The sequence below is a fragment of the Cydia amplana genome, chromosome 5, assembly GCF_948474715.1.
Source record: "Cydia amplana chromosome 5, ilCydAmpl1.1, whole genome shotgun sequence".
In the NCBI taxonomy this organism is placed as follows: Eukaryota; Metazoa; Arthropoda; class Insecta; order Lepidoptera; family Tortricidae; genus Cydia; species Cydia amplana.
In genome coordinates this window covers 2,383,084-2,408,867 of record NC_086073.1, presented here as the reverse complement: position 1 = coordinate 2,408,867, position 25,784 = coordinate 2,383,084, and the positions used below count along the sequence as shown (strand labels likewise).

The window sequence follows — 25,784 nt, the reverse complement described above, 5'->3', positions numbered from 1 at the left end:
AGCTAATAACCAACGAAGGCATTATCAGAACTCTGCCTAGTAGCGTTCTACAGTGGCGTTAGTGACAGTGAGTCGAAGTGCAATCATATTATTTATTGAATTATGTTTACACGGCATTACACTAAAAATACCAATGCGCCGGGAAACTTAAGCTTACAAAATATTTAATTACAAGACAAATATAACATAAAAGTAGGTACTTACAAATTAATAAACGTCATAAACTACAAATTTCTATGTAAATCCAGAAACTTTCTGCCTTACACAGCGAAAGTGCCTTCAAGAAATGAGCTTATTGTCCCATTTTTATGTCCGGTAACGCAGTTGCAACCTGGTTGGTGTTGCAGGTGGTCAGGGGCCTCATGGGCGACGGTAATTGCTTACAATTAGGCGATTCGTCTGCTCGTTCACAACTTTATAGTAAGTAGGTAAGTAGTACAATCGATCAATTACGAACGCCTGTAGTTGTGTCTAATTAGGTACCTAGCTGTGTTTTATAAGACTTAAATTTACCTATAAACTACAAATGAAGGAAAGTTATTAAAAACCTACCTATATAATCCTATAATAAATAGATATCACATCCTACAAAGACTATTCGCACCCAAATTCCAAGCACCAAAAACACCTTTTACTCATTCTTCCCGTGGTGCCATAAAGGACCTCATTGACAACAAAACTGCCTAACAACCCACCGTTTGCCTAATCACCCCACCTGCCTATTTATTACACCATTTATAACAAAAAAAACCGGCCAAGTGCGAGTCGGACTCGCGCACGGAGGGTTCCGCACCATCAACAAAAAACAAGCAAAAAAACGGTCACCCATCCAAGTACTGACCCCGCCCGACGTTGCTTAACTTCGGTCAAAAATCACGTTTGTTGTATGGGAGCCCCACTTAAATCTTTATTTTATTCTGTTTTTAGTATTTGTTGTTATAGCGGCAACAGAAATACATCATCTGTGACAACTGTCTATCTATCACGGTTCGTGAGATACAGCCGGGTGACAGACGGACGAACGGACGGACGGACGGACGGACGGACGGACGGACGGACGGACGGACGGACGGACGGACGGACGGACGGACGGACAGCGGAGTCTTAGTAATAGGGTCCCGTTTTTACCCTTTGGATACGGAACCCTAAAAACACCTAAAAGACCAGGAAGTCATAAAAAATAACCCTATAAATTCGCCGCCATCTTGAATTGACTTTTTAAATTCATTGACAAAAATTTTACGTCAGCGCGCGCGGCCCGATTTTGGTCTTTAATAAATTGGTATCAGAACTTTTTGCTTCGTCATTGGGAGTTAGTGTTTAGAATGTTTTTTTAGTTATAAAAAAGTTCCATGGTGGAATGGTGGCAAGGAATGCTCGGTCCCGTGGTTTTTTGGGCAGCCGTGGCAAATGTCCTTGTGGCGATCTTTGACGCTATTCAACAGAAATGGATTAGGTATAATACCGTATTTGAGGCAATATAATTTTTAAGAAAAAAAAACCGACTTCTATGCGGCCCGGTGAAAGATTATTGTAGATGGTGCGCTATGTAGAAAAGGAAGCATTTCGTTTCTGTAAGGCTCGCAGTTCTAACCTAACCTAACCCACTTTTGTTCGGTTCTGTGAGGATAGCAGTTCAAACCTAACCTAACCCACTTAACGGCGCATGCGGTGCGGTGTACGGGGGTTTGAGCGGGAGGGGTTTGGCCTCATCATACTTTATACCTACATTTTATGGTAGGTAATCATAGTGGTTTATTTAGTTTAGGTATCATGGTGGTTTTCCAGGTCAAGGTCCGGGTCTGTGTCCGAGTCCGGGTCCGAGTCTGGGTCTAGTCCAGGTCCGAGTCCGAATCCGAGTCCAGGTCCGGGTCCGGGTCCGAACCGGATCCGGGTACGAGTCCGGATCTGGATCCGAGACCGGGTCCCAGTCCAAGTCAAAGTCGAAATTTGAAATCACCAAACATGTACTATGCGTCGTTGAAGAGTTCTTGTTCTGATCATCATCAGCAGTTCCAGTTCATCAAATGCGACAGTTTTTAATGTTAATGCTTTATTTTATAATGAAAATACAGAAAATTCTATACGTGTGCCTTTAAGATTTGAGGAGTTCCCTCGATTTCTCATGGATCCCATGTTCAGAATTTGAGCTTGACATAAATATGGCTTAAAAACCTAACTTGCTTAACAAACATAACGAAAAGAAAAAATCGCCAAACGCGAGCTATGCGTCGTTAAAGAGTTTCGTTCTGGTCATCATCAGCAGTTACACTTCCTCAAATGTTACTTTTTAAATGTATATGCTTGATTTGTTGATTAAAACACAACAATCACTATATGTATGCCGTTAAGATTTGAGGAGTTCCCTCGATTCCTTATGGATCTCATCATCAGAACTCGAGCTTGACAGAAATGTGGCTTAAAAACTAAACTTGCTTAACAAACATAACGAAGAGGACAAATCGCCAAACGTGAACTATGCGTCGTTGAAGAGTTCTGTTCTGATCATCATCAGCAGTTCCACTTCATCAAATGTCACGTTTCTGAATGTATATGCTTGATTTGTTGATAAAAACACAAAAATCACTATATGTATGCCTTTAAGATTTGAGGAGTTCCCTCGATTCCTCATGGATCCCATCATCAGAACTGGGTTTTGACAAAAACGGGACCAATCTGTATGAATATACATACAATCAAAAAAAGAATTTTCAAAATCGGTCCAGTAATGACGGAGATATGGAGTAACAAACATAAAAAAAAATAAAAAAAAAATAAAAAAAATAAAATAAATAAAAAAAAACATACAACCGAATTGATAACCTCCTCCTTTTAGATTTGGAAGTCGGTTAAAAAAGGTAGAGGGGGTGTAGTGGTTTTAATTATCTGTCACAATGGCATTCTTCGTTTGTAACGAGTCAAAGCAGTATTGTATAAAGTGTTACAAATTAAAATTACAAAAGAGTTTAAAAATATTTAGTAGGTGATTATGGCCAGATTTCGCGTAGCTTATTTGGTAGGTAGTTGCAGTTACCTGGTGATGTATTATTTTTTGCTTGTTTGTAAATTCAACGTTGACGTGTAAAAGTGCCCTTGTGGCCTTTTTTCTGAATAAATGTTGTAGTTTGACGTATGAAGTTTGCAATTTCATATTCCAATTTTCTTATTGCATCCGATTGGTAGAGTTGGACCAAGCTAATTCTGCTTAGCATTTGCTATGACAAAGTGTGGTATTGTCATCACTTATGTCAATTTCTATAAAAAATGACGTTAATAATTAAACGCCCTCCCCTTGTTGTAGTCAAATCGGTTTCAAAGTTAATTTACACGAGAAAAGTTATGTAGAGTACTAAGCTATATAACTTTATAGTGGCATTACTTAAACTTCACAAATATTGTCATGCAAGTGACACCGTTTTGTAATTAGGTCATTAAAAATCCCATGCAGAGTTAACTTGGTCCGCCTCTAGTGATGTCCCCCTAATCTTTACATTAAAAAGCGCGACATGTAAGTATTCACTGTCCCATTTCCTGTCAAAACTGACGCCACAATGTCTGTTCCAAAATCAAATCTAATATAAAAACGCACCCGAACAACAATAGGCCGCGCTAAAGGCGCGCTCACACCGGCGGGTTTTAAATTTAATTAATGGCAAGTGGCGCCGCCGATTATATTATTGCGGCATTGTGCGCGCGGCGCTGGGGTGTTTATCCGGCTGTGGAAAATCGGGACTGTCTCTTTTTGTTGTTGATGGTTTGTATGGCATCAATATAAAAATGCTTTCTCTTTCTCTCGATAACTCAGGACATACAATACAAAACCTCTTTATTGCACAACCTCAGAATAAATGTACCTAAATGTAAACACAAACAATACATGAAGACAGAGGTAAACAACAGGCGGCCTTATCGTTAAAGAGCTATCTCTTTCAGACATACATACTGAGGATATAGGTATAGACAGTTGAAAAAAGTAATACGATTTAATTACTGTAAGGACCACTTGCACCTTTCCACTAACCCGAGGTTAACCGGTTAAATCTGGAGTTACCATGGTTACCAGTTCAACTGGGTTAACGGTTTTACCGCTTAATCCCGGGTTAGTGGGATGGTGCAAGTGGGCCTTACACGTGTAATGCAATTTACCCTTTCTCTGCAAATAAATAATTTGTTTGCGCGTTTTGTTGCCAGAGCCTAGAATCTAGCTAGATGGATAAAGAGATCCACAATACTCCTTGTTAATAATTCTTGTACCTAATTACTTAATTATAATGAAAATGACTATGTTAGCTTGAAAAGTAATATAGGTACGGGACTCGATGTTACGCAAATATTTTTCCCCTCTTGGCCTTTAGCTCACTATAGTTAATTCGAGATTATTGAATCACAACAGTGCTCGTATTATTAGGTAGGTTATGATTTTAGTAGTAAGTATGGGTTTGTCGGAACTTAACTTGCATTTAACCTTACCTATACATATATAAGACACCTACATTACCCGCAAAAATGTGTGACCAATGTGGAACCAAGAACATTACATACCAATAACCCAATATTTTACGCCGGACAGTCTCGATATATCCCAAACTGTGGTAACCCAAGTGTCGCCGAGACGCGTCGAGCGCTTTGTCAGGTAAATCCGCGTCGCCTTGGTTATAGCTTGTATTCTGTGTGTGTAGATAACATACGCTCGTAGGGCCGTCTCATGTGGGGTAGTGGGGAAAAGTCGATACTCTACACGGTGTCTTACGTGATATCTTTTAAATGAGAAATGAAGGGGTTGAAACAGGAATAAATAAGACATTTGTCGCCGGAAAGGTATTTAGCTCAATCAAAGCAGTAAAAAAACGGAAAATTAACTTATAAATAAAAATTGCTTCAGGTAGCCTTTCGACCAATAATGATACTAACTGATTCAATGTTAGTTTATTAACGTTTCTTGCAACTTTTCAAATTAGTACTTATTACCATACCATACCACAATAAGTAGGTACAGTCCCCGTAGACAACATGCCAATCGCTAACGCTCCGTAGCGAAGGAAACGCAACTGTCACTGTCACACTAATATGAAAGAGTGATAGAGAGAAACAAAGCGATTCGATGGCGAAGTCATAGCGATTGTCACTTTGGCTAGGCCGTCAGGTACCTATTAGTGTAGTTGTACACTCAGCATCAAAAGTAGTATTCTCTAATATCTTAACAAATAGAGACATATATGTCTCAACTCTCAATACGTAGAACAATTGTCATAAATACTTTGAACGCGCATTATGAAAATCTATCTCGGCATGAAAACGTATTCCAGGGTGGCCTAAATACCTTTGGTGCGTTATTTCAGAAAGTTAGACCAAGAGAAGTATAATGCAACGGTTTTGATAGCATACGCAGTGCAAGTGTTATTTATACGTCATAATTTCATAGAAGTTTGACGTTTAAAATAACACTTGCACTGCGTGTGTTATCAAAATCGATGCAGACTTCTCTTGGTCTAGCTCTAGGCCCCTTTTGATGGTAACCATTGGTAACTAAACAGTCAAGGTCAATATTCGAACAATGAAGAGGCTCAAAGGGCTCAATGCTAAATATTTATTTAAAAATATTATAATTGACACAATCGTGTTGATTCAGCGTCGTATCTGTCGCGACAGACGGACGCTCATGTCGATGCTATCTCGTTTTAATTATCGCTCTTTTCACTCACCCCTACTTTGGTTACTTATTTATGCATTACAGATACATACATCTTTATAGTATCGTATTGTGTCGTGTGTCGCGCGTGGCGACTCTTGTTAATTAATAATAATAAATATACTTGGTCAACCAGATCTTGACAGTAGAAAAAGGCGGCAAATTTGAAAAATGTAGGCGCGAAGGGATATCGTCCCATAGAAAATTTGAATTTCGCGCCTTTTTTACTGACAAGATTTGGTTGACCAGCTATAAATCATAAAATATTGACAAGAGAGGAATTATCCAGATGAATCCCTGTCGCTTCTTTCTCCGCTATCGCTCTACACGACAATATTTCCATCTTCACCATTTAGATAGTTAACAGAAACGCACAGTTGAGGCGTTTCTCCAGAAACATCCTGCCTCGCACAGCGAAACTGTGGAATGAACTGACGCCCGCGGTATTTCCGTAACGAGCTTCAAACCTTCAAGAAAAGAGCGTGTTACCATCTTAAACGTCGGCAACGCACTTGCTACCCCTCAGGCGTGCAGGTGTCCATGGACGACGGTAATTGCCCGTGAGGAAATCTGCTCGTTTACCTCCTCAATTATTATAAAGAAGTTTTTTTTCTTCTTTAGCTGACTATACAAAACTAAAGACATAATATGCCCTACTATATCCTCTGCACTGTACCTACATCAGCTAATAAATACAAATCGTACTCACAATAGTGTGTGGGTGAATCAAAAGCTCGATCCAGCCTCCCAGTTTATCCATTGTCACATCGATATACATACAATAAGGAATAAAACGTCAGCCGCTTTGATATTTGACGAGAATATATTAAGAATTTGTCAGGAAAAAGTTTTATACGTAAGATTGGCGGCAGTTCTAACGTTAATATCTACATTAACTAAGTACTAGATATTAGTCCTAGTTGGTATCTAATTCAGATCAGACAATACAAATAGGTATTGCTGCAGGGGACTATCGAGTGCGCCGACTTCTGGCCGAAGGGTGTCGTGTTTCGGAGGTTCCGCGGAAAACAGCCGAATCCGACACAAGACCAGACGATTCAACGGAGCCACGCCGTTTTATCGCCTAAATAGTGTTTTTATAAAATGCATATAGGTACATATATGTATGTTATTAGTCTGTAAGGTACATTTGTAATATATTATGGGCCTTGTTGCATGATTTAATTATTTTAATAAATAAAAATAAATTAATACATTGCCCAAGATAGAGCAACACCAATCATACTGCAATAATATATTTAGTTTATAATTTAGAGCGAGGAGATTTTTAATAAGGCTATAGGATAGGCTATGTGTGCTCATCAAACAGAAGATTTTTTAGGACATACGGTAAAATTACCTATATAACTATAACTATTCACCAAAAATCGAAATCTGAAAAAAAAAACACGACAGCAAAATTAAAACGTCTTATTTACTAGGCCACATCAGAGCATGCACCAATGGACAATATTGTGGAATTAAACCCTAATGCAACACAAACATTTCCTGTAATACCAGACATAATGTTTATCAAATTAAAAAGTGCCTTCTTATTCCGCCATACTCTACAATTTGCTTGCTTTGCTGTATCTACACCTTAATCAATGGACGAGTAACTATTACTTACCCTTAATAATCACTTGCAATCTTGCTTCAAACTATTATTTTCCTAGACACACTTAAAGGCGATGTTGATGCTTATGGTGTCGATGATAAGGTTGAATTTAGCGTGTTTTTTTATTGTAATTACGCCTATAACTGCAAACATTATAATGGCAGTCTTGAAAATCATTTAGATGTTATATAGGAGAATTTTGTTTGTTATTATTGGAAGTAGGTACATATAGGCATAAGCTGCCGAGCAACTTTGCAATAGAACATCATCTTATACCTTTAAACGAGCAATTCTTGTATATTTATTTATAGGTATATAACTATATTTCGGAGATCTCGGAAACGGCTCTAACGATTTCGATGAAATTTGCTACATAGGGGTTTTCGGGGGCGAAAAATTGATCTAGCTAGATGTAATCTCTTAGGAAAACGCTAATTTTTGAGTTTTTATATGTTTTCCGAGCAAAGCTCGGTCTCCCAGATATTTGATTTAATATTACTATAGATAAGCCATACTAAACAATGAAATTGTCGCATTCGCTACCAGAGCCTGTACCATGAGTCACTGACAGTGTCAAAACTGACATTATACATATACGCGATCGAGAACGTAATTTACTTTCTATACATCTCGCTTGCACAAATATGCGAGTACGAGCGAGATGCCTAGAAAGTAAATATCGTTTTCGATGGCGTTTATGTCAGTGCGAAACTGGTGGTAGCCACACTGTACTACGCGACCAAAACCTCGTAAGCGCCGTACAATTCATGGCGCTTACGCCTTTAAGTCGCTCACGCTCAGCTTCTATGGTTTGTTGTTAAAACAACGTTAACTCATGGCGCAAAATACTGGTTCTGTGTGCCGGTTCATTGGCCTAGGCCGTTTAAATATCAAATATAATTTATTGTCAGGCAACTAAGGCCCATCGATACATACCTTAAAAACTAACATACTTACATACAATAATAAAAATCTTACAAGCTAATAATTATTTCCGCGACACGGAGGTTTTCTGTTGTGTAGCCTGTTCTAGTGTAGGATTTGGCAGATTCCCACGGAACCGCCAGAAGTCCGCGCTGGCGATGGTTTCCAGCAGCGACCGCGACACACGCCACACACAAAACACACAGACAGTAACACAGACAGGTAGTTATACAGATAAATATATTGTAAAATATCATTCCTGTGAAATCTGATAAGTGACCCCAAACGGTCACCGTGTGAAATATCCGTAATAAGCTGCTTTCAAACTAACCTTCGGTCAAGTCGATTATCCAAACAAAGCACGTTGACAGCTGTCAACTGTCAACGTCAAGCACGTGGCTGTAAACTGCGAGGGAGTAATTGTGGTGCTATTGTTTGACCCCTAGGTCTGAGGTTTTCTGGAAATGAGGAAACTAGAAAATGGTAATGTCGGTTGCAACACTATAAGTATGAGAGGGTCACATAGTTTCTATGAAAATCATCATCTTCCTCGCGTTGTCCCGGCATTTTGCCACGGCTCATGGGAGCTTGGGGTCATTTCTATGGAAATATGACGTTTTATTATGGACTTCCATACTTTCTCACGACTCAAAGTCGGTGCAAAGTTAGATTAGAAGATGGACTCTATGAATCTTTACAAAATAGGAATTAAAGATGTCAAAAAAATCATTTTGTGCGTAAATAATTATGAACGCATACATACATAATTTTGCTGATTTTTACTATGCAATCCTCGGTATGATTATGTACATAAAAGTCAAAGTCCAACGGCAATTTTGACAAAAAAAGAAATATGCAACACCATTATTTCTAAAAGTGAAAACTCGAACTGAAAAATATCCAATAGTTCCTTCGAGACAAAAATATCAATATTCCAATTGACAGGGGATCTTAAAGAAAGCCCCTTTACTTTTAAATTCCGCCGAGGGTTGTCAACAATGGGTATTTTTCAAACAAACAGGGAGCGACAATACTGTAGGGTTGTCAGATGGAAAAATCGTTAATATACGCGCGTATGTAAAGGTATAAAGGAGATTATAATGTGTACACGGTCGACAAGGAAGTTTTCGACAAAATGTGTATGTAAAGTAGCTCTGTGAGCTGTAGCCCTTGCGATACGCTGAAAATTAAAAATAAAACGTACTTCGCTGAATAATTTCCTATCATAGCGAACTCACAAAAGTGTTAGGTAAGTGCCATATACTACAGGCGTATAAGACTTAGGTACCTAAGTTCTTTAGGCCAATTTTCGCCATAGAACATTTTCCAAAATCCGAAACGACAGAAAAATTATATCTAACTACCGAACCTGCTCACAAAATTTACGAGGATCGGTTAAGAAATGCGACCTGTAGAGGAGAACATACGAAAGCATTTTTGCCCAAGCTGAAACAGATTTTAGCACTAGATAGAGCATTGTTGCCAAAATGTATGTTACCTACCGGAAACAACTAGGTACCTAGTAGATATGAGCGCCGATAGGCATATAGCCGGCGGCGGCGCGCCGGTCAAAATTGGTCGGCGGCGGCGGCGAATCGGCGGCGTGGCCTTGAAACACCTTCGATTAATGAAAAAAGAATCAAACCAAAATTTTACCGAAAAAACATGTTTTTGCTGTAAGAAAGTTATGAAATAAATGCATTTTTTATTTTCAAGGGTAGTTTATTGAATAATGGTACGAAAAAAATTGATATCGTATAAACAGTGGATAAGCGGTATCGCGCGGCATCAGAGGCGGACTTAATCTTGGAGAGGTTCTGGCCGGAAGATCTTAGCGAGGCACTCTTTTGTGCTAATGCTAAGTTAAAAATTGCGGATTGACTGTATCAGGGAAACGTCTTGTCGACAGACTCGACAGTCCAAAAAAAATCTAGCTCCGTCTCCGTATCGATAACCAATATCGATAACCATAGTGAGGCCCAAAGTGAGGCCCAACGCCGAGCTCCATGTAACACCGAAGACTTGATTTCGACGCCTCCCAATGCGAGGCCAGAGGATGAGCTGCAGGTAAGTATACAGCTAAGAATCGAACGCCAAGTGTTAGATTGGCTGACGGCCGAACGCCTGGAGCGCCAATTGCGGCGCGCTTCTGTGCGAGGCCGAGCTGCATGAGAGCAGAGCGAGGGCGCAGGCCAATAAAGACTGAAGCCATAGTGTTAAAGATCTGGAGCTTTCCGGCGGGCGCATTCGTGCGACGCCAAAGGCCGAGCTGCAATGGAGCTAAGATCGGATAAGGACCAAGGCTCAAGCGTTTTAAAACAGGCCGAAAGTTGAGCTCCAAACAGGGCCAAAAACTTGCAGGTTCAGATAGCGGCTTAATTCCATGGGAGCGATGCAAGGCCATATATTGAGCTGCGAGAGAGCAAAGCTTGAAATTTGAACAGTGGCCAAGTTTAATTGAGACACGATTCCGACGCCCTTCCGTGCGAAGCCAACGGCCGGACATTTGGACTTGGACGTGAAAACGCTTAATATCTTAAAATTAACCCCATTTTATACCTTTTAAAGACGTTTAACCATGCTTGCAATGGCTAAATTCGCGGTAAATGATGGTTAGCTGGCAAAATTAAGATCGGTACGGTAATGCAAAGATGTGGGTTCGAGTTCGAGCTCACGTTAGCCAGAATTGATCACAGTTAATTTTTTCATTGTGATTGACATATGTCTAGTGTATATATACACTCTATAAATTGTAATGTGGAACGTTCCACAATAAAAATGGAAGGGAATCAGTATGTTTATTACAAGCATATTGATGTTAAAATTGATATTAAATAATTTCGTTTCCCCAAGACTAGTAGCGCGGTTACTAGACAGATAAGTTTGCATTTGCCTTCGATATTTTTGAATTATATGGGCCTAAAATACCTTTTGAATGCCTATAAACTATTCGAAGTGGCGCCGTTAATGATCTAAACTCGATTAAAAATATATTATCTGATTCCGAAAGTAGTAGTAACTACCAAGGTCACGCCGATGCCACGCCGATAGCGCAGCGTCGGCGGCGGCGGCGCGAAAATTTTGTCGGCGGCGGCGGCGCGCCGGCGCGGCGCTCATAGCTAGTACCTAGTAACGGTGTTATTCATAAACGTCTGCCAAGTTAATCAGCTGATGATCGTCTTTTGTCCCTCCCTATGGCATAACGACAGATAGGGACAAACGACGATCATCAACTGATGAAGTTAGCAGCCGTTTATGAATACCTAACGCCATAAGTATGTGTCTAAAGTCTCTTAAATTAGAAATACAGCCATATTCGAACTTTAAGATACTTACGTCAAATATTAGATATTGAAACGATATGGATCGGATATGTCAGTGTCAAACAAGTGTCAAAAGTGACGTTTCTTCAAACAAACACGTCATATCCAATCCATATCGTTTCAATATCTAATATTTGACGTAACTTAAAATTCGAATATGGCTGTTGTTAGGGTATATGACATTCAGTCAAACATTATATTAAATTGTAAATATTAGTAGCAGCCCTAGCCAACATGTCAGGAGGTAAATGATGTGTTTTCCCCAACTCGTCGACTTGTACGTGGACAATTTATGGGAGTTGCGCTTGTATCTGACTATAGGACTATGCAAAGGTTACAGAGGCATATTCAGGTTTTAAGATACGATATTGAATTCAGTCCGTCCTTCTTGCACCAGTGTATAAGTGCGAGTTAGATGCACTGATAAATACCAAATTAAAGTAATGTTTAAAAAATCTGAAAGAGCTGCTTTCGCAGAGACGTATGAGATTAGGTTTGATTTAGAGATGTTGATGGTTGGACGCCAAAAATTGAAAAAAAGTTCCCTAAATTATTTAAAACAGAATACTATTTAATGCAAAAAATAAGGTATTTCTTAGTATGATTAATATCATATGAAAAAAAGCGTAGGTAAGTGGCCTAATAGGTGAGACGTATGACTTTCAATCTGGAGGTCGCGGGTTCGAGCCCCGGCCCTTACCAATGAATTTCTTAGCGAAATATCGTTTTACGCTAAAGAAAAACACCGTAAGAAAACCAAAAGAGTATGACATAGTTTTTATTACAGCATTGTGATTGATATTTCTTCAGTGGCGGTAGCATGGTCGCATTTTTATCGCTTGTCACCATGCCTGTCACGTTCTAACAAATATGTAAGTGCGAAAGTGACGGGCATAGTGACAGGCGATAAAAATGGAATCATGCTGCGTCGGCAGTATTATATTTACAAGGTCTCTCTGTAAGTACTCTGTACCAGGCCGAAGTGCCCGGTAAATGCGCGTTTATGGCCCGATTCCGATTTTGAACTATCTATTAGACATCACCAAGATATGTCATTGTCAAACAAGGCGTCAAAATTGACGTGTTTGTTTGAAGAAACGTCACTTGTTTGACACTGACATATCCAATCCATAATATATCGTTTCGATATCTAATATTTGACGTGTAGATACGTACTATAAAACTAAAACTACTACTTACAAAAGGGAAACTAAAAATCTATCTAGGAGCAGAGGATCTAAAGAGGGCCCCTGGGGCATAGTACCAAATATACTGGCAGCATTTCCTAGCTGAATTGCAACGCTTATTCGTTGAGCGAGGAAGCTGCCAGCTCTTTTGTCCCCAGTGACCTCAACCAGACGTATCTTAAACTTCGAATATGGCTGTAAGTCTCTGAGGGCCTACCGCGAACCACGTTCGATGTGTTGCCTCCCTGTCACACTTACGCACGAATTTACAAGTGCGACAGAGAGGCAACACGTCGAAAGTGGTTCGCGGTAGGCCCTCTGGTCTGTACCAGGCCGAAGTGCCCGGTAAATGAGCGTTTATGCATCGTGTTTGGTATGCAAACAGCGCCTGCGTCGGACGCGATTGTTTGCTTTCCTTCGTTTTGTGCGTCGGCCGCTACAGGATGTACTGAAAACGAAACTGGGTGCAGGAATTTAGTTTTAGAACTGAGAGTAATTATTAAGTATACCTGTTATTTTTCATTATACGTACCTACTGTCCTTCGGCGGAACAATGTTCGCATTTTTATCACTTGTCATGTCATGCATCACTTTCGCAATTACGTAGGTATGTTCTTGTTAGAACGTGACAGGCTGATGACAGATGATAAAAAACCGACCATCTTAGCCCTACTGGCCGCTTTCGACCACTACTCGTCCTTGGATGTACCTAATAAAGAAGAAACTGAGCTAATTTCAGGACATATATGGAAGAGTACTTCAATATTTTTTTGTTTATTACTTTTAATAGAGCTACGAGTAATATACACTGACTCGAGGAGTAAGCTTCATTGAGAACCATTAAATTGAGAAGTTGCCATTCTCCAACTAATTCAATTATCCACATGGAATCTTAAAACGTATGTATTTTCAATTCTAACTTGTAACATATACATAAGCGTCTCCAATGGTTAGGTTGTACACTGTTTAGTCGATGCAAAACTACTGCAATTATGGAACACCCTGTGAACCAATTTCCACCTTCCAACACAAGAGGGTGCCCTGTTTATTGTTCCATCGTATTTCGCCACCCGTGTTTATATTATGCCAAATCACTACCCCAGTGATATCTATCAACGCATATTTTACGAAAAACCTAAGCAAAATAATAAAAAATAAAAACATTGGGGAGCGCGCGCTCTTAACTAATTTTTACGTCATTATTCTATCTCCTATAACAAATTAATTTGAGTCTTATGGTCATAGAGTTAAGGTTTGAAATTGGTTGGCGTTTGTAGCGACAGTCAATTGTTTTATTAAAGGGGTTGCCAGTGTTATTGCAACGGTTTAAAAATAATTGATAGGTGATAATGACAGCGTAAATATTGCTGTATTATGGCTTGTGAAAATAGTTTTGGAGTGGGGTTTCATTTTACGCACTTAAGTGTGGGAGGTTTAGTAAATTGCACTTGGGTTAATACTATAAATACGTATATAAAGTTGCTTTTGATAAGGTGTCGGCATATTTATTACTTTAGAGTTTAGAACACTTAGAATAGGGAACTATTGTAGTATCTAACATATTACTTTTCTAATATCAAACCGATGAATATTGCTTGGTTTTAGGATTTACGTACAAATGTGACTGAATGTCGTAAGGGACAAACGACAATATTCCAGGAAAGCCAATTATGTAAAATGTTACCTATACAAACTTTAGGAAGTTACGACCAACTTTAATCGTTTTCTAACTTTATTATTTTAACATTTTTAACCCATAGTTACTTTATTATTTTAATCCATTATTTAAATTATTATACAGAACATTATAAAAATGTCTTCAATATAATCTCTATTGTGTTCAAAATGTCCCTTACGACATTTGAATTTTCATTCTGTATAAGCAAGGAATGAGAACGATGACTCCGAGAAAAACTTTTTTGTCACATTATTCATTGAAGGTCGTGTCCCTGGAAGTTTACTGAGGCTTTTTCTAAGAACATGTTTCCATTTCGTTCGGGTTTTAGGGTTAAAATACGAGTAGGGTCTGTTTTTTTTGTAAGATTGAAAATAGGCCTCGTGGTTCCATAGAATTTTGCTAACTCTTATTGTGGGTCAATCTTACGCAAATCGACGTAGTCCCACAGTAAACTCAATAAGGCTTGTGTTGTGAGTACCTACTAGACGTCTAGAATAGATATGTCGTGGCAAGAGCATATAATTTGATCCTTTCATGTCATTTGATGTTACTTACCGTAATATGCTCCTCTCCTACTTTGCTCCACTAGTCCAAATTGAGAAGAATTCAATATATTATATACACGGTGGCTAAAAAATAACTGCATTCCCGTTGACAGGGAGGTTTTGGGATTATGCTGAGCAACTTTTAGTATGAGACCCTGAAATCGTGAAAATTTTTTTTATCCTCCCATAGAAAATGGACCAATCAAAATGTATGCTACAGTCAAATATTTTATTCGCGATTTCGGGTTTGGTCCCATGGTAAAGGTTGCTCAGTATAATCTCAAAACCTCCCTGGCAACGGAAATGCAGTTATTTTTTAGCCACCCTGTATACTAAACGTCACATAATTTTACAGGATTGGAGCATAATTACCCACAGAGAAGTAGGTCCACTTATGGTACTTTCCTTACATACCTACCTAACGACATCTGTATGCACCGTTTGGTAACATTGATGAAAATCTAGGTTTAAAAAAATTAAAGCACGAAATCGATTTTTCAATAGTATTTTATTTACGTATTTGTTATAATTTTAATTAAGTTCTAGTATAATAGTCTCATCTATACATTCGACTTTAATATACAATAATCGCCTTTGCAAAATCAGCCAACTTTTGTAAAAGTGTTTAATATTGAAATAATTGAGCAAATGAAGGACATTGATAATTTGAAAAATGGATTGTTTTGATTTTATTTCAATCAGTGCACATGGATGTGTAATTGATAATTATTGAAAGAACAAAATGATTGAATAGTAAAACAAAACAAAAACAAATTAAATCATCAATATAATTATAAACACAAAGCAGTGATTTGTATTTAAGGATGTCTCAAAAAGCAGTAGGTAGGTACCAAAATCATCACAATGTGTTGGTTGTATCTTAAACAAAAATTGTTTTGAACAAGGTAAGTTACCCTTCCCTTAAATGGCTTTAATAAATAAAAATAAAAAGACGGCTCTCCGAAGAAAAACATTTGTACTTCTAACATTATTATTCAGAAATAAATTATGATTGATATTTAAAGGTATGGCAACATATAAATGCATGATGGTTGGGGCATGGCCGCTGACACTAAAACCGCTGCGTTTTGTGCGAGCGTCTTTTCAATCGCAGATGAACAAAAACATTAATTGCTTCTAAAGCCTTAATCTTACCTAGATCTAATGACGAAACTATTAATTTAAGTTAGCTTAATCCTTTATTATATACAAATTAACATTATTGTTCAAAATTTTATTTACATTTAGTTAACATATAGAATCGTTGTGAGTGAAATTGGACATATTGTTTAGAGTACTTTTGTAATTTACTTGCAGCTTTTATATAAAAAAAGAACTGTAATATTTGTGAAGATACATATGATATTGAAGATAATTAACAATCAATTATGGTATGGTAATTATTATTAATCATAATTGAGAGGCAAAATACATATATAATAGGATGAATTGGCAGCATAGATGCATATTATACAATAACAAAGATCAGGTGGGGCAAAACAAAAAAATATATAAAGTAGGTTAACTGACCTTTTCTCTATTAACCCCGCCTTACTTTATTTAAATTATTGTTGTCAACATCTTACCAACCAAAATATACCGCTTTGAACTTTGATAATAAAACTTCGTACAACAAATACGAAAGCCACGAGGCTTGAAAGATACATTAATATTGGACTATAAATATCTACCAATACTTTACATTTACTTACGCACTAGGAACTTCAATATTTACAATATACACGAATCTAAGTCACAATATAATTTCTAATCCTACAAGAGGAAACAGAAAGAGGAACTTTGGAAAACACGAAATCGTGAAAAATTGGAAAACAAAAAGTGCGCGACTGGGCAATAACATGGGGCAAATACGGACATATTTATGTTAAAATAATGGCCTTTTTAAAATACCAATGGATAACTGTACCCATTGTCTACATTGGTGCTTACGGCTAGATGTAAAGGACACAAATATAAAAAAAATATGTCCGCTTTACCCCCAGAGGAACCAACACAAAACTGCAACACTGCCAAACTTAAAGAAAAACGACCTCAATAAATAAACCGCTCGCGCAACTTTTAACGAACGCGCTTACGTGTCAGGTCAGAATATGACTGTTAGGGGCCGTCGGAACTCGCCGCCTTGGCTAGCCTGAGTATATTGAGCTGGATATTGCGGCATGAGGATTCCTGGGGATCCTTGGTAATATGGGAGTGATGGGGATGGATTTGATCCTGAGGAGGAGCTGCCTTCGGGACGATCATGCCCCTTGGCGGCTGTGTCGGGAGATTCTGCTGGGGAACGTGGGGATAAGCTCGACGGCGCTGGCGCTACTGAGTTTAAGCCAGCCATGGCCGCCGCGGACGCTTCGGAGTACATCTTACTGATGTCCATGGGGTAAGACCGCTGCTGCTGCTGGTCCATGTACATGTAGGCCTTGGAGAGCGCGGCGGAGTCAAGGTAGCCTCTTGAAGGGTCGGGGTACATGCCGTAGCTCCGGTATTTCTCGGCCTCGATGGAGTACTTGGACATGTCCATTGTGGAACCCACCTGTAACAATAATTAAAAGAAAAATTTAGTTGTTTATAATTTTTCCATAAATATAGCTATAGGTACATATAACCTATGTAAATACTACGCTCCTCTAAAAAATCGTAATTCGTAAATCGTAAAATACTTTTACACAAAGATTTTGATTTGTAGTAAATTATTTAAGACTTATTTACGTTATTTTTAGTTTAATCTATAGCAAACAAAAAATATTACTGAATGGAAAACCTACGTTATATAAGCCAATCAAATTAATTGAGATGAATTTAATGTTTATGGCTATAATGTATGTGGCTACATGTCGAAATATTTTCCGATCACCACCTTCACAATCACAATGCATTTAAAAACGTAGTTAATTTTATTTAAATTATTATCAAATGTATGAATGGCCACAACTGGTTTAATCCGGCTTTGCATTAAGCACCTCATTAATAACTTCATTCAAAATATAATTTATTTATAAAGTGATTCATACAAATTGAATGACACCTACAACCAAGAATGGCCTTTACATCCTTATGTATTATTTTACTTTAGGTCGTAAGTGCCAGAAATGTGGACATACATCATATTGCACCTTTGTCCACATTATGTTTTTAAAGCCGTTTGGAAAAGTGTGTGATTGTGTGACTACAAATCACAACGACAAGCGCACAAATATATCGATTATTTGGAATTTAATGAACTGTGTCAGGTATTGTGGGAAAAATATTATATGAAGTATACACACCGCTCGTGCGCTGAACGAATAATTCTCATGTATGAAGAACAGATTAGCGAAGTACTTTCCGATTGCATCTTTTTAACTCGAATATTAACGAAAAATTATTAAGATATTTGAGATGCTTCATATATCTTTGTAATGGGTAAATTTCTAACTGGTAAGCTTAGACCTTAATACAGTTTTAATTTGTCTTTTGAGTTGTTATCTTTTGTGTAATAAATAATATAACTTTATTAGGGCAACTTTCGTTACACAATGGGAGCAATTAAACTGTAAAAGAATCAAAGTCTTAATTATGTATATTGTTTGAATCCACCCTAAATTATTTAATAAAACGGTCATGTTAGGTAGATGTTGGCCATTAAGTGGGAAGGTAGGTAGGTTACCTAAGTAATAACGGGTCTGCATTGTATTTATGTTTGGTTGTTGATTAATTGATTATGTCCCCTCTTCATCAGAGCCGGATTTCCGCTTAGGCCAACAAGGCCCGGGCCTTGGGACCCAGGTAACCTAGCAATGGATTTGAGATGGAAAAAGGGGCCTTAAATTTGAGTGCCTTGGTTTCAAAATCCGGGCTTGCTCTCCATTCTTCCCAGCCGTGTGTCCCGCATTACCCCTAACATACGACCGCGCAGCGCTAAATCAGGCTTATCCAGCGACAGCACTTTACGCACAATACGCCGCTATTTTATAGCGTCATAAACTGGTGACGCTGCTATAAGCTGTGTCCGAGCGTTAAAATTTTAAATTGTTTACGAGCAGAATTATCCAGGTTTAAAAGGGAGATGTGGTAAGGAATTGAATGTCGCTTACGACTATCTGTGTTGGGTAGGTTTAGTATGAGTTTAGTCTAAGGGTTTGATCAGACTTGTTTATATAGACGATGGCAAATAAGTAAGAAGTATAATAGTAAAGCAGCGACGGAATATACTTTGCTTATGATAAAAAAAGCGTGGCACGTTTTAACACGTAGTTCTGTCCGTTACTGTTAATGCTGGCTGTACAGTTTTCTATTGAATTTCTGCTGAATAAGCTTTTCTTTAAAAAATAATCTGACCCCTGCTTTAGGGTAAAAAGATGGCCGACAAATGAATGGCAATAAGAATACGGGCGATGTCAATGTCATTCTCGTCTATTGATGAAATGCATAATCGATATAACAGGTTGGGGCGAATGAAAACATATTGATCGAGTTCTGTGAAAAGGTCACCTGGAGTCGTCTTTTCATAATATTTAGTTTAAAATACGCGAGGTATTGCTTTACTATTTACCTACAGTATTGGCTATGTTATTTAGAATGGGCCCAAATAAACCGAATAACTTTAATCACAGATTACGATGTCTAAATAAATTAGAGAAACAAAAAGAATCTATTAAAAACGATTAGTTTCTATGAGGATGTGTATTGTGTTTATATATTCAGGCAAACTCATCTAATCAATCAAACGTCTTACATCTCTGTCAGTTATCAATTGTTATTATAAATATAAGTCGGGTGAACGAAACTGTTTCTTTTTTGGAAATTCACTATTATTCAATTTGGAAATTAGACTTTTTAAACATGTTTTCCCGTAATACCACCAGGATTTCGTGGTCAGTCCTTCGGGTTAATATATCATGAAAATTACCTGGAATAACCTAAACCAACACCTAATAACTATACCTGGGTACCTAATAGTACCTAATCTCTGTGGTCTTGTATGTGCTTAAAAATCATGCACAATTGTGGGCTGTCACTGAATCTTGCCCAAAATAAACTGTCCCTTTGCCCTTTTGTCTCAAATATACCTGCACAAGTTATTTAACGAAGATAACTACTCAGTACCCTTTCTTCCCATAGCTGTCAGTCTCACAAACAAGAATACCTTAATTGAAACCGTATTGTACGGCGCTACCTTTGTCCACACTATGACGTAACTAAACGGACATTCTATAGCAGTTTTAATTGAACTAACACTACGAATGAATCTTATTAATTGAACGCGTAACGATTGTGCTTATCAGGCATTGGCTTTCGCTTTTGAAAGGATTCGGCGAAAGTTTATGACAAGTTCATTCTCTAACTTGTCATAAACTTTCGCCGAATCCTTTCAAAAGCGAAAGCCAATGTCTGATAAGCACAATCGCAACCTTACTCGCAATAGGGATGATGACACATGTTGAATTTTATAACAAAATCTAGTACTAGTGGCTCTGTGAGCTGTAGACCTCGCGAGCATAGCTTATTGGGACCGTGCACGATGACAGCGCCACACAGCGGTTTGATTAATCAACAATACAAAGATTTTAATTTATAAAAAAAAAATACGAAGTTTAAGTGAAAAAAAAATACAAAAAGTTATGTCTTACTGGGGATCAAACCCAGACTTTCTGTGTGCAAACAAAAAAAGCGATTGTTTACAAAATGCGCCATGATAGTTGTTAGCTAAGCTGACGAAATTCGGCTACTCATTCTAGAGTACAAACTAAATATCTAAATACCGCCTAAACCAGGAATACAATCTTTCTGCATTTTTTGCCATTTACCGTGTAAATATGTCTCAAAAAGAAAATACTCTTATGATATCGATAGGACTATTTGTTTAAGCGCGAGGTATCACAACTCCTCCATTTTTGAAAATTTCCAAAAACGGGATCGACAAAAAAAAAATATTTACTCATAGAATCTGGTCACAAAATTTCACAAGAATCGGTTGAGAATTGTGACCTGTAGAGTAGAACATCCGGACATACAAAAGCAAAATGCCCGAGTCAAAACGTAGACCTTCGCTACGCTTCGGTCAAAAATAGATATTAAAATAGATATTGAGCAATTTATCACAATAATGTGGATATTAAAATAAAATACGGAAATGTTACAAAAATACAGGACCTGAAAGTTTCAAATTTACGTTTTTTTTAACTTCGAAAAACGATAAAAGTAAGGGTACCATTCGATTCCTTACATTTTATCCAAAAAAATATTGTATAGCAACTACATATATACATAAACGCAATATTTCACGGACAAAAACGCAATTTTCTTCTTTTTGTCTATACTACAAGATGGGATCTCAGGGACCTTGACGTCACGTTCACTTGTCCTTTTGTGAGGGGCGTTTCGACTTTGACTATAATTTCTGACTTTTGTGTTGCTTTAATGCAATGGGTCCCATATAGACATTTGATCCGTCTAGCCAAGGCTCGCGCGGCTCTCAGCGTTGCGGGAGTACATCTGTATAACTGTGTTCCTGAACACATAAAAAAACAGGATAGTAATGCCTTATTTACAAAAAAACTAAAATCATTCCTTATTGACCTTGCGTGCTACAATGTAAACGAGTTTCTGGAAAATCATCATTGATCCTAACACCATGTAAATTAAAATAATATAAGAATATGTACCTATGCATCCTCATGTACCTAATAATGTGTTAACAACATAATAATTTAATTTTTATTTTGAATATTTTGTATTTATTGTTTGACATGTAAATGATATGTACATTTACGAATAAATCATCTGAAATCTGAAATCTGAAATCCTAAAAACAAACCCGATCGATTAATACCATAAATAAAAATTAGTCATGTAGCCTATTGGTCGTATGAATAGTTCAATAGTCAAATGGGTGTGTTTTGTTTGAGATTCTTGTGACTAATGTAACGGACGGAATGAACGTCATAATCGTGGCTGTAATTCGGCGGCGAACGTCACTTATTTTATCAAGGAAATTGACAGATACGCAACAGTAATGCAGCGGAGCTCGTACCATGAGTCACTGACAGTGTCAAAACTGACATATACGCTATTGAGAACGTAATTTACTTTCTATACATCTCTTTTGCACTTATATGCGAGTACGAGCAAGATGTAGGTATAGAAAGTAAATTGCGTTCTCGATGGCGTTTATGTCAGTGCCAAACTGATGGTAGCCGTACTGCAGATGACACATCCGAATGCCACCTTTTCACGCAAATACATGGACAAGTTAAATATTGTCCCACATTTGTCACAAACGTAAACAACTCAGTTAATTAAGTATTTTTAGCCACGGGCAAACCATAACCCGGTGACCCAAACCCAACCCTTGTCCATATCACCAATCACCACAATGCTTCTAAAAACGCGCACTCACCATTTTTAATACAGGTAAAATACTGTTCATACTCAATGGTAGCTGATTATATTGTTTCGACTCGGGGGTCGACTACGAAACGTTAATCGAAAAAAATGCGTTTCATTCGATAGTTCGGGGTCTATTAAAGTCGCACAATGGCTGATGGATCGGGGGGCTACTGATAGGTTTTTCTTTTCAGTTTAGTAATAGCCTGTACAATATCTGTCTTCGTTGGAGAAAGTAATTTTGTGGATCTGATAGCAGTTTTTTGGAAGTCAGGGGTGTAGAGTTTATTATGGCTGAATAAATATACATGTGATATTGGAAACTACTTTTTTTTTCAATAAGCATAATACCTCATATTAAACCACGAATTTTATGATAACTGAAACAAATCAAATTTTTCGTTCCCTTAAATGTACATATATATTCACCTTAACTTACACTTGAATAAGTCAAGCAGGTTACGTGATAAACTTATCTTTAATGCTGTTTCACTACCTATTAATTTATTATTGTTTAATGCGATAAATTTTCGCTAATGGAGTTTTATTGAGTTTTAAACAAAGATTTGCGAATGTTTAGAGCTATATTTATTGCGAAAGTATGGTTTTTGAGAGTTAATTCTGTAATATATTGTGAAAGTTTTTTTCATTGCACATTTAAAGGCTAAATTCGAACATAATTTATTTATTTGTGGGCAATATATTTGTTTACTTTTCGAATGTCTTTGTTGGTAAGTACTTACATTCCGTAAGTTTGTCTATCTAAAAAGAGTTTTCCACCTACTCGAAGGTTAGCTGGAAGATATCCCTTATAGGAATATGTTCGCCTTTGTACCTCAATTACTGTAAGTTTAATGTGCGTTGTGTACAGTTAAAATGATTACTACTTCTACTACTACTTACATTAAGTACTCTACACTTTTAAAAATAAGGTCAATAACCTACATCGGTGACTAACTGGGCTGAGACATAGTAGCTTCTTAACACTAGGTTGTAAGTACAATTAATCGCGTGCATGGGGAATAACTTAAAAAATAATAAGGCTAATAACTTAAAAATAAGGCCTGAACGTAAATCAGTGCTAAACTGGACTGAGACATAACGCACCCCAGCTACTTGACACTAGCTTGTACAATTAATTCCGCCATCCTCCCCTCTGTTTGGCGTTTAATCTCCCGAGATGTGTTTAACACTACGCCATCTACGCAAATGGGCGTAAGTAACACTATACAGGGTGTATCTGGCATCGGGGTTTGAAATGGAAATTCTTAAAGCTTTAAGAAGTGTTTAACATCCTCATAAATGGGCGCAAGTAAAAACTATAACTAAATACAGTAAACTATTTAGTTTACTATATTTAGTAAACTACTACTATACTATAGTAAAAGGGTTTAACAGCAAGGCTACAATGTTAAGTCAAATTTATAATTAAAGTGGCAACATATAACAGACAAATATAAATGTGGACAAGCATAATTTACCAGTAGGAACGAACTGGATATCGTTCTGGCGTGAAACAGGAACTTTTGATAAACAACAGCCTTTTTATGAACCCCTAGTAACGCTAAATAACTGGTTTCAAAGGCACTGAATAGTTTTTCCATTGTATTTTTTTGCCAGTATGTAATTAAATTTATTTACCTAATGTCATACTACAAATGCTAATTTTACAATTGGCACATAGTTAAAACAACCTAATTGCGAGCCGAACAAATAAAAAAATATAAACCTAAGTTTCACTTGAGGAACAGGACGATCCTTGCATTTCAAGCGCCAATAACATACGCACCCTGTATAGATAGTCACTTACGTCACTTTATACGGAGTGTGTGAAAGAGGGTTCCACCCCGGCCTTATTGGATTAACATTGCTTTTTGCCATTTTTAATTGTAATTTTTGATTGATTTAAATCTGGTGGGTTGTTAGATTTAAATTGTTTATCTTGAGAGGGCGCATATGCTTCAGATTATGGTGGGTAGGAACCGTCATTAAAATTTAAATCTCAATCCTTTTGACAATCGGGACAAAAAAAATAGGTACTTTGGATACAATAATAGTTAACGCTTATTATCTTTTATTTAATGTTTTGGGACATCATTGATGTCAGTGTACAGTTTATGAATTAGTATGTAAATCAATACGATTTTACATAGAGACAAAATAAAACATAATAACGTGATCTTAGATAGATTATAACATTAAGTATGTTTTTTAAATTGGTCTACGTCACCTTGTATGGTATTTTTGCTTCAATTAAAAAATAAGAAGAAACGTACGGTCGCCTCCTTTCGCCAATGTACATCGACCAACGCCTAGAGATGGGTCGCGGGTATTTACCCAATTTAGCCACCCAGGTAAATACCCATCTACCCGGTATTTGAACTTTTTCATATTTCTTGGAATCTGTCATTAATATCGAAAGGTGTTGTATGTACAAACTAAAGTACACAGAATTTCCTACAAAAAAGGTTATATACATTTTTGTCCTAAAACTGTTTTTGACTTATGAGCTTCCCAAGTTGTGACACTGCACAATTTTTTTTTGTTATCATTCATAAGTATTCTTTATTTTCATATTTCTAATGTATATTAAAAGCGTTATAAAACATTTCCGGAAGCCAGGGAATGATTTTACACGATATTCATAATTTGACTTATATGTTAAAATCGAACTTCGCCTCATAGCAACGTTTTCGTAATTAGTTTGAACATACATTTTATGTAACATCATAAAAAATTACTTTAATTAATCTTATTTATACTCACATACCATTAAACACATCAAATTTAGAAGAAAAACGAAAATACCCGCGTATTTACCCGCGGGTAGGTAAATATCGGGTATATACCGGGTAAATACCCACTCTCGGGTATTTACCCGGGTAGTTACCCATCTCTACCAACCAACGCCAAACGAAAAGAGTTAAAAACAATTATAAGCAAGCGTTTTTACGAAACCATGTTCATTGACGATGATATAACTGGATATATGTAGGAATGGAACGTAAGGGGATAGCGTGAAACGGAACGTAAGGGAGAGAGAAGGATGATAAGAGGTGCGAAAGGGACGGGGAGAACGATTGGAATGGTGAGAGAGCGAACGTGCGTTAAGGTGTTTAATATTCCATAAAATAAGTTTTGCGTAGTTAAATAAAACAAATAAAGTGATATTTTGGTTTTTAATTACGAGGCCTATCATAATCCCACATAATTTTGGGGGCCCCTCCGGGATTGCCTCTAAAAACCAAATAGTTGTTCGACGGTGGCACGTGGTCGCGCGCAACGTACCGGCGAAAGACGGCGGCGGTACCAGAACACGGCAAAAAGAAGATTGTTCTCCATTCCAACACGAAGACACGACGAAAAAATAAGAAGGTTGATGTACGACGATCAAGACGAAGAAAGAATTTTGAGTATTCTAAGCTCAGAAATTGAAG

At 37.4% G+C, this 25,784-nt stretch overlaps 1 protein-coding gene across 1 annotated transcript in view; it reads right to left on the bottom strand.

Moving 5' to 3' along the window:
• Nucleotides 1-16,488: 16,488 nt before the first annotated feature.
• Nucleotides 16,489-25,784, bottom strand: part of LOC134647791 (transcription factor Sox-21-B-like) — an 82,007-nt gene continuing 72,711 nt past the window's right edge. The window contains exon 5 of the mRNA XM_063502113.1: nucleotides 16,489-17,515. Coding sequence (XP_063358183.1) covers nucleotides 17,069-17,515 — 447 coding nt within the window. The 3' untranslated portion in view covers nucleotides 16,489-17,068. The remainder of the gene's footprint in view (nucleotides 17,516-25,784) is intronic.